Here is a 10,162-nt window from a genome sequence, read left to right on the forward strand (position 1 = left end):
AGCTGATCTACACCACAGTAACAATGATCCGTGAGATGCTTGGCTACAAGATGAACAGCCACAAGGAGCAGTACCCTCCATGGAGAAGGAGACTAGAGGCCAAGATCAAGATAGCACAGAGGGAAGTTAGCCAACTATCACAGTTGCAGAAAGGTGCAATGAAGAAGGTGCCTTGGTACCCGAGACCTTGGAAACTGCCAAGCAAAGACTCACACCCAGGCGCTTGAAGAGGTATACCAGAGAGATAGAGCCCAGAAGAACAAACCAGCTCTACCCCACAGAACCATCTAAGGTGTACTCCCAGTAGCAGGAGAACAATATGAGAACAGCCTCACCAATGTTGGAGATGGAGCAAAACTGAAATAGCATATAGGAGAAGGACACAATCCATAATCGCGATGCTCAGTGGCTAGTGGATGTAAGAGCAGAACACAGGAATCTCCCTAACAGGGTCCAGTAACCATCACATTGACAAACATCCCAGGAAAGGTCTCCGGTATGAAGAGTTGGACAGCACCAGGTCCCGCCATGATTCATGCCTACTGGTTGAAGAAGCTGACTGCACTCCTTGAGTGCATGGCAGAATGGCTAACTGAAGGTTGGACTGTCCTGATCCCTAAGGATCCCCAGAAGAGACTCTCACCATCTAACGACTGGCCAATAACCTGCCTCAGTACCACATGGAAGCTCCTGCAACATGTAGAAGATGGTAAAACAGGCAAATGCTGAGAAATGGGCCAATACCTGCTCCATGAGTCACAGTCCTGCCAGTAACGGAGCGATCAGCAGTAAGTTCCTGTTTCTTTGACTGCTTTAATCCAGTAACCACAAGGAATCAGTCATTTTGAATCAGTAGTACAACCATGCATGGAAAAAACACAGAAGCATGCAAATAGCAGCACATAATGAATCCTTACATGTTGGACAGAAAAAAAATCCTTATTTCTCGTTTGTTGGTCTAGGTTTAACTGGTATTTTATGTTTGTCTTTTTTCTGTACCGATGTAATCATGTTTCCTTTATTGTTTTATGAAGGGGCCCTTCGTCGTCATCACTTTACTAGATTTCACGAGGCAAGACAGCAAATTTCCTTCGAGTTCTTAATGTGAGCACTCACACTTGACTTCACGAAGACGATGAAGATGAATTTTCTTTGATGAGTGATTTTAAATTGAGCACTCATTTGTTTTGGGATTTAAAAAGTGTCACCACACTGATTAAACTATCGCCTCCTCTTAGCCAGCGGCTGTGGGGAAAATCTGTACATGTCCAGCTTTCAGAACACCTGGAGCAACGTAAACCAGACTTAGAATGACGAGGTGAAGGACTTCAGCTATGGAGTGGGATCTATCAATGGAGGAGTGGTGGGACACTACACACAGGTACAGTGATACATATACATGCACTTAACTAAAAGTGATTCTTAAGCCCAAACCCTGGCTTTAAAAACATTTGTATTTTGTCTCTCTGTGCAGGTTGTTTGGTACAGGTCTAATCAGATCGGCTGTGCTATGGCCTACTGTCCCAACTCTGCTTACAAGTACTTCTACGTCTGCCATTACTGCCCACCGTACGTATCTAGCATCTTACCATAATGATGTGTTGTATAAAATGGCACATTTTAATCTTTTGAATGTCTTCTTTTGTCTGCAACCTGTATTTTTATGCTTTTGTTTTATGCTTCTTTATCACAGTAACTGTCCCAAACTGAAGCAACAGTGGAGCTCCAACTACCCAACTGTGACTTTGTGGTTTCCCACTTCTTGCAAGTGCACCAATCAGATTATCTAAATCCCACAAACGTGCTGACTGGTCAGCTTCAACAAACATATGCTTATTAAAAACGTGTATTCGTGTTGTGTCTTCCCAGCTTTGTTCCCTTAAACCGCCATATGAAAAATGTACATTTTTTATGCTCTAGGAGAGTACATTGTTTGCTTGATGTGTAATTAGCAGAGATTAAAGAAGAAACTTACTTTGGTGGTCAACTCTGAGGACAAGCACTGCTGTTAGCCCAAGGGCCGTTAGCATTATCTTTATAGCAGGGTTAAACTTGCAGAGAGTAAGAGGAGCAGACCCAGTAGGGTGCATTTCTTAAGAGTGATCACAAAAAGAATTCAATAAGAAAAATTCATAGTTTGACCAGTACTAGTATTTCTAATTAGCCTTCTATATTAAAAAAAAAACTTGTTTAAAATAATAACTGGCTGAATAAACCATAAATTACGATATCAAATAAGTTTTTATAAAACCTCCGCTAACACACTCACAATGAGTTAATGATTAAATATATATGTGCATTTAAACACTTTGCTAATCACTTTCTTTATAAATAATGAACATGAACACATTATTTATGAGCTCATTAATGAAAAAGAAACATGTATTTCCCTCGCCACATATTATGTGCTAAGGATGAGTAATGCTTTACCAATGATGGATTAAGCATTTACTAATGCCTTATTATTGCTTAATGTCATTGTTGTGACGTGTTACTGGTTCACACATGTCTGAGTGGTACTGGCTCTATAAATGAGACCTGCGGGCTCTTGCAGTCATTGACAGTCTTAGATTAAACAATGACGTTTTACACTTTTCTTCTGCTGTGCGCTCTGGGCCTCACTGCAGTCCTTCAGGTGCCTGGCACCTTGGGGGTAAGTAAAGTCATATATCCTCTTTAAAGTTGTTTTCATTTGGTTATTTCTTCATTTTTTGAACAATAATTTTTTTACCATTATTTTTTCTCTCATCTCTGAATATCACATCTGAAGCAGGGTGAGTGTGGCAGTTATTCATACATAAATCTTGACTGATATGAACTATATTTAATCTCTCATTCAAGGTGTTAATTTGCTTTTAATGCTTTCATTTAGTGACCACTACGACTGAGAAGAATGAGATTGTGAACAAGCACAATACTCTGAGGGGGAATGTTCAGCCTACTGCGAGCAACATGTTGAAGATGGTAAAACTCAGAAGTTATAATGTTAATGCTTTGCACAACTAACATTATACTGTTGTGTCATGTTCAGCTTAATAATGAAAGCACACAGCACTTTTTTGTGTACACATTTGTTCTTATCTACATGTTCTGATTTAACGGGCCGTCTTGTCCTCTGCTCCCTGCAGAACTGGAACAATGAGGCTGAAGCCACTGCTCAGAGATGGGCTAACACCTGCTCCATGAAGCATAGTCCTGCCAGCGACAGAGTGATCAGCAGTAAGTTCCTCATTACTCCTCGCGCCTTACAAAAAAAACACCACAAAAGCACAGAAAAAAAAGCACTTTTGTGTTTGTTTTTTACATGTTTAACTGTTTTGTTTTTTTACTTTTAAGTTTATAAAGTGATGTGGAAGTACATTTTAGATATATTTATGGCAGCGCAGTTTAATTAACTCAGTTGTATTTGTGTTTGCTTTTGTCCCGAAGGTAAGAAATGTCAGATTGAGAGTGGCACGGCAGTGCAATACGGAAAAACAGGGAAAGATGCATATAACAGCACATTATGAATCACTATCTTAACAGTTTGGTTTGTTAACATTTTGTAATTCTTTTCTGTTTGTTTCTCTAAGTTTTAGAAAGTGTTATTTTTCTGAACTGCCATCATCATCTTTCATTTATTGGGCAATATTTTGCAAAGATGCTTTTCTCAAGTCCTTTGATTTCACAAGATGATGATGATGATGATGATGATGATGAATTTTCTTTGATGAGTGATCTCGAACTGAGCATTCATTTGTTTTGGGATTTAAAAAGTCTCACCAACCTGATTAAACTATCTCACTCCTCCTCTTAGCCAGCAGCTGTGGGGAAAATCTGTACATGTCCAGCTTTCAGAACACTTGGAGCAATGCAATCCAGTCCTGGTATGACGAGGTGAAGGACTTCAGCTATGGCGTGGGATCTATCAATGGAGGAGTGGTGGGACACTACACACAGGTACAGTGATACATATACATGCACTTAACTAAAAGTGATTCTTAAGCCCAAACCCTGGCTTTAAAAACATTTGTATTTTGTCTCTCTGTGCAGGTTGTTTGGTACAGGTCTAATCAGATCGGCTGTGCTATGGCCTACTGTCCCAACTCTGCTTACAAGTACTTCTACGTCTGCCATTACTGCCCACCGTACGTATCTAGCATCTTACCATAATGATGTGTTGTATAAAATGGCACATTTTAATCTTTTGAACGTCTTCTTTTGTCTGCAACCTGTATTAGTATTATTTGTACATTTTAGACCCTCATAAGCTAAGTCATTAGTGATTCTAATATACAATGATGAAATGATCACTAGGAGCAGTGATTGAATTGCAATTCCTTCAAGAAGAATATGTGGATTTTGTCATTCATTTAATGCACAGAAATTTGCATATAATTTGTCATTAAATTGTATTTCAGAGTTGCTTTGAGTTCTCATAGGATAACTGTGACATGTTTGGGATGACATCCAGCGTTAGTGTTTGCTGTAATTTTTAATATTTGATGGTCTGACCTACAATTACAGTGGAAACTACCAGTTAACCCAACCCTACAAGAAAGGACCCTCCTGCGGTGACTGTCCCAACGCCTGTGAAAACAACCTGTGCAGTAAGTAGAAATATCCTATAGGAATATAATAGTTGTAAACAAGGTGAGATATACATGTTTCTGTTTTGCAGACATTTAGGGACATTTCAATGTAAGCCTTTGATAAAGTAATATATTGTGTAAAGATGAAGTTACATTGGTTCTGTGTGCACCACATACAATAAAGTTGCACGCAACAACAGTCAGCTTAAGGCACTTTATATTGTAGGTTAAAGACACTACAATAATACAGTGGGGATTATATGCATAAATTTTGTTACAGCACTTTCAGAATGGCATCCACTTTAATTAAATGTATTAACCAATGTTATCAATAAATGATCAGACAGAAGAGGGTTTTCAGGGATTAGTGTTAAATGTTCAGCTCTTATGCTTTTTATGTGAGAACAAGATCCAGAGTGTGATTAAAGTAATCTTTTACATTCTGAGAAAAGCAAGTTGAGTCTAATATTGGAGTAAATGTAGTGTTGGAGCTGTCATTTTCGGGTATCTAAATGGATGTTAAAATCATCCGCAACAATTATTTTATCTGAACTAAGCACCAAATTTAATGGATCATCTTATAGCTAAATTTATTTTAGCTGATAAACAAAGCTAACCTAAAACTGTTGTCTCCTCACCAACTTAATGCTTATTATGTTCTTTATGCTTTTCTCTCTCTCGCAGCCAACCCCTGTCCCTTCTCTGATAAGTACAGTAACTGTCCCCAGCTGAAGCAGCAGTGGGGCTGCAACAACCCAACTGTTGCCTCTTGGTGCCCCGCCTCCTGTAAATGCACCAATCAGATTATCTAAATGCCCCATGTCCAAATGTGTACTGATTGGTCAGCTTCAATAAAGATATGCATAACAAAAACCTGCGTTTGTGATGTGCATTCTTACCTATCTAACCACCATATGCTGTTAGTGAGTAAATGGTCTGTTTGACTGGGTCAGTAATTAGCAGAGATTAAAAAGGAAATTTACTTTGGCACACTATTTCTGAGGAAAAACACTGCCGGCAGGAGCAGATGCCCTTTGACTTTACGTGAGGTGTAAACTCACAGAGAGGAAGAGGAGCAGGGTGGATTTGGCAGAGGTTAGGAGGAAATACAAAAAAAAAAAAAACACAAACTTGAGCCAAGAAACATCCACAGTTTGAGACCGCATCTGATAGCAGTGATTAATTATGATATACACCACAAGTAGAATTTTAGATTTTTTTTCTTTTATATTTAAGTGCCTTGATTTAAGCGGTTAGATTATAATTAGATTATACAAAATAATGGGCCATTTGTCGCAGGATCTTTCAAGTATTTTTGACTTTCAAGTTTTGTTTTTGTGGTTTTAATTATTCTTTTTGATTCTTGAGTGTTCTTCTGAGTTCCTGGTTGCATTAGAGGTTATTGTTCCTTCCTCTTGTCCCAGTACTTCTGTATTAGGGTCATCCATGTGTCTGTGTTTCCCTGTTTAGTTATCTCTTCTCACGTCCCATTTTATTGTGATAGTTAGTCGTCCCTTGAGTCTTGCTCTTGGTCTTACTTCCCTTTTCTCATCCGCCATGATTTAGTTCAGCTGTGTCTTGCTTTCCCCTTTTGTCTCCACCTCCCTGCTTGCTCTTCTGTGTGGGTACAGATAAATAGTGCTGTCCTCCCATTAGTCGTTTGTCAGAGCTTTTGTTTGCATGCACTCAGTGTTTCCTGATTTCGTGTGGTCCTTTAACTTTGTACGTAGTTTACTTTTTCCTTTCAAACTTTGTTTCACATTTCTCCCTTGCCCTTTATGTTATTTTCTCTGGACATTTTTTTAACAGCCAAAATAAACTCGTCACTTTTTGTTACAGCTCGCCTTTTCCCCTTTTTTGCATTTTGGGTCTAAAACTCCATTACTGACAGACTGTGACAGTATTGTGCATTTACATATGACTTTAATAGTTTTAAAGGTCGCCCAACTGATATAATCAATAAAATAGTACGCTAATGATGTAATAGCTCATACAGCTTACAATCTATCACACATTTTTCTTTGAGGAGTACAGAAAAAGGTCTCATTCACCACCAAATTAAAGTGTTTAAATTCAGGAGCATGGATAAAGACTGAGTACTAACCACAGCCATGTCAATTATCTTACTGGTATTAGCATAATGGCAAAAGGAAGACCTCATCCATATCATCCCAAAAGTACCACTTTGTCCATGATCAAGACCAGCAAAATAATAATCATCACCATCTAGCAGGTGGTAGGGCTGGAGTCTTTGTAAGAATTAAAGAGAGAGAATGATGTGAGAGTGACAGCGGGCCGGGTTTCTTTCAATTCTAAGTTTCCATTTTAGCACATAACAAAAGATACTGTCAGCCACTAAGCATCTTTAGAACCAAAACCTCCATGATATGCCACCAAAGCATTTCTTGATGTTATCCAACTGACACCGAGCATTATTTTATTGGCTTGTAGCTTCCATCTAGAATTATCATTGAAAAGAAGAGACTCGTCAAAAATATATCAACAGGGTGGGAATAGCAGATATAGGATTGTGAATGTTGAAAAGCATCCTTCAGGTTTTTCACTCATAAATACAGAATGTTATGCTGATCATGTTGGTGAACCGGATTTCTGGCCTGTCATTGCCAATCAAGACCCAGTGCCATGGTACTAGCTTTTGACCAGACCTAACCTAGCTTAAGACATAATTATGCTGTAATCCAACTTACGTATAGATGGCAGAAAGGAGCACACAAACACTCATTTTATAAACATAATAATCCAAACTGGCATATTCAGGAGTAGCGCAAAACAACAGATATGACCTTGACCTCAAGCATAGTTTATTTAAAGACCATTTGTGTGATCATTGTGTGCAAGTTTTAATAAAAGTTGACCACTACTCTGGGAGAAGTGGGGATTCCTGTGAACTGTGGATGGATGGACAACAGATGACATCCTTCAGGCAGATGAGCTAAAATGTATTTTGAAAAAAGTGCTACTTTGGCTCTGATGCGTCTCTGTGTTTGTTGTGGCTGATCTAGTCTAAAGCAACAGAAGTCTATCTGGCTCTGAATTATGAAAGCATACACATGTTCATCATTAGCAAGATATAGGTATAGCTTAGTTTTAAATGACAACTTCCCCGCTGTATTGCCCCTGAAAATAGCATCACATCCAGAGAAGGCGTGATTAAATTGTCAATACAGACTTATCCCTCCATGACCAGTTGGATACCCTCATTTTCTTTCAGATTGCATGCTTTTACTTTAACTGCTCATTTGAAAAAGAAATGCTCTTACTTTCCCACATGCAAGGCTGAGAGAGAGTGCTTCTCCTCAGGGGTCAACTCCACATGTCCCAGCTACACAGCGGGTTCCTGGTTCACATAAGGTTGTGTCTGTGTGAGGCAGGCTCATGCAGTCTACCAATGAGGAGCACAGATAGATCTACAGGCTCGTCTGGTTGGAATTCATCCCAACTGGATCCTTTTTTTCTTGCCTTGAGTTTCCACTTTTCACTAAGTGGCGGGTGTGTTTATTCCAGCTCATAAAATAGTCCAATCCAACTTACACATTAGATTTCCTATTGCTGCCTTGTCGCACTGACTGCCATTGTTTGGAAATTAGTTCCCTTTCCATGCAATAACAAACTTCTTTCATTGAAAATAAACACTTGGACTGCACTTTTATAACACTGAGCGTAAGCCAAAAAGTCCTCTCTGCTCACATCACAGCATATGGGATTCAAACCAAAAGCTGTAAGACAGATGAGTGAACTACCTGAAGTGAGCAAACGGGGGAGCTGCAAGGAGTTTCTATTCCCCCAGCAGAGGGGTGATAAGGGGATGAGTTTTTCCTCTGCCAGCGGGTGCAACGATAGCAGAGGTCTTCTGGTTTGGTCGGACTCGATAAGCCCTGTCTTGCCATCCTGTGGGGCTTATCAGCTGCAGCAGCGAGTCTCAACAGTTAGTCCCACAGCCAGAAAATGTTTACAGCTTTGGCGTCGGTTTGTCTTCCTGAAATGCAGATTGTGTAAAACAGAAATGATTACATGTTTGTTAAAGCATGTTTGTTGTTGAGTTTATTCATATCTATAATTAGCCATGGTGGATTTTGCTGCATAAGATAAATTCATTCTCTATAGTCATTTTATCTAAACTTGCATGGGCTGAGTTAAAATCAGACAGCTTATGTTAACACAGCTAAAATAGCTTTGCTGCATGTGTAGCAAAGAAGAAAGGTTACATTTCCCTTGTTATTTCTTTTAATAAACCAGTGATGGGAGGGGAATAAGTTGGCGGAAGCACAGAAGAGACATTTTAATAGGCAGGAAGACACATACATCAGTCTGTCCAGAGACTGTCCAGTCCTTATCTCGCCACATCAAATACAGTCCCTTTGGATTAGAAACAGGATGCCTAAAAAAGAACCGAGTGCATCTGAACCTGACAAAAGATCTCGAGATTCAGTGCAACAAATTAGTATTGCATTCCTCCAACTTACTTGAAAACTAAGATTAAACAATACAAATACACACACAAAAAATTAATACTTTTCCCTCACAGACATGAAGCAATAATATTATTAAAATGAAAATGAAATATTTCAAATTAAAGGTTTATTCATTTCAATACTTAATCAGTGAGGAAAATATGCTTGCTATAAACTGAACGTTTGACCAAATTTAACATTTTTGTCTGTACTTGTGTAGCAAAGTGACATGGAAAATTTACACAATATGATCATATTCTTTGAGTGCATGCAGAGAGAAAGTAACATCCAAAAGTTAAACGCTTTACTGTCATTACTGTCGAAACCATGAAGTGGTTATTGTTCATGTTCGTTATTCATGTTGTTTAAAAAGACAAAAATATATGAAATAAAAGGTTTTTTCCCCAGTATGTTCCTTGAGTTTATCTCAAATTGGGCTGAAAATTAAACATCTCCAGTAAATGAAAAGTTTTCATTTCAAGAATTGGACATTTAAAGTGTACTTTAGTATTATGCATCACTTGTAGCAGTATTAGTAGCATTAAAAATGCAGTTAATGCATTAACTGAACTTCTGGGACAGGCATCTTTGTCTGAGCTGTGATGTCAGGTGCTTGGCTGAAGGAACTCAGTGCAGACATTAATCCAAGTCACTCCTCTTCATTCACGTAGCATCACTATTTTATGTACTTATATTCACATCTCTTACTTGAAGAGCAGCTTTGTGTTGAGAATTATTTTCCCTCCATGACCTTTTCAGCAAAGGCCTCAAACGCACAGCACACCACGCTCAAGTATCACCTGTAGGAAGTGAGCTCCCGCTACACGAACAGTTAGGAAGGCCTCTAATGAAAGCAGAGCACTCGAATTGTGCCGCTTCCTTCCTTTCACTGAGTGCCATTAGATGTGGAACAACAAAGCTTGCTGGCAAGCTCCTGACCTTGCTCTTAAGCTTTCAACACAGAAAACAAGAGGAGATCTGAAGCAAAGCTCTCTGAGAACAGCTCTCCTCTGTCACATGCCAGATCACTGACAGATCACTTTTATCGATAAATACTTGAAAGAAGGAGCGCTATAGCATGGTAAACACTGTATTTCTAATCTGTATGCAGTAGTGGGT

At 39.0% G+C, this 10,162-nt stretch overlaps 1 protein-coding gene across 1 annotated transcript in view; it reads right to left on the reverse strand.

Annotated features, from left to right (window-relative positions):
* Positions 1-8,595, reverse strand: part of LOC102202099 (macoilin-1) — a 31,864-nt gene extending 23,269 nt beyond the window's left edge. Inside the window, exon 1 of the mRNA XM_005731071.1 lies at positions 8,333-8,595. Coding sequence (XP_005731128.1) covers positions 8,333-8,479 — 147 coding nt within the window. The 5' untranslated portion in view covers positions 8,480-8,595. The remainder of the gene's footprint in view (positions 1-8,332) is intronic.
* Between the last annotated feature and the right edge of the window lie 1,567 nt (positions 8,596-10,162).

This window comes from Pundamilia nyererei, unplaced genomic scaffold, assembly GCF_000239375.1.
Source record: "Pundamilia nyererei isolate P.nyererei 1_Seehausen unplaced genomic scaffold, PunNye1.0 scaffold00041, whole genome shotgun sequence".
Classification (NCBI taxonomy): domain Eukaryota; kingdom Metazoa; phylum Chordata; class Actinopteri; order Cichliformes; family Cichlidae; genus Pundamilia; species Pundamilia nyererei.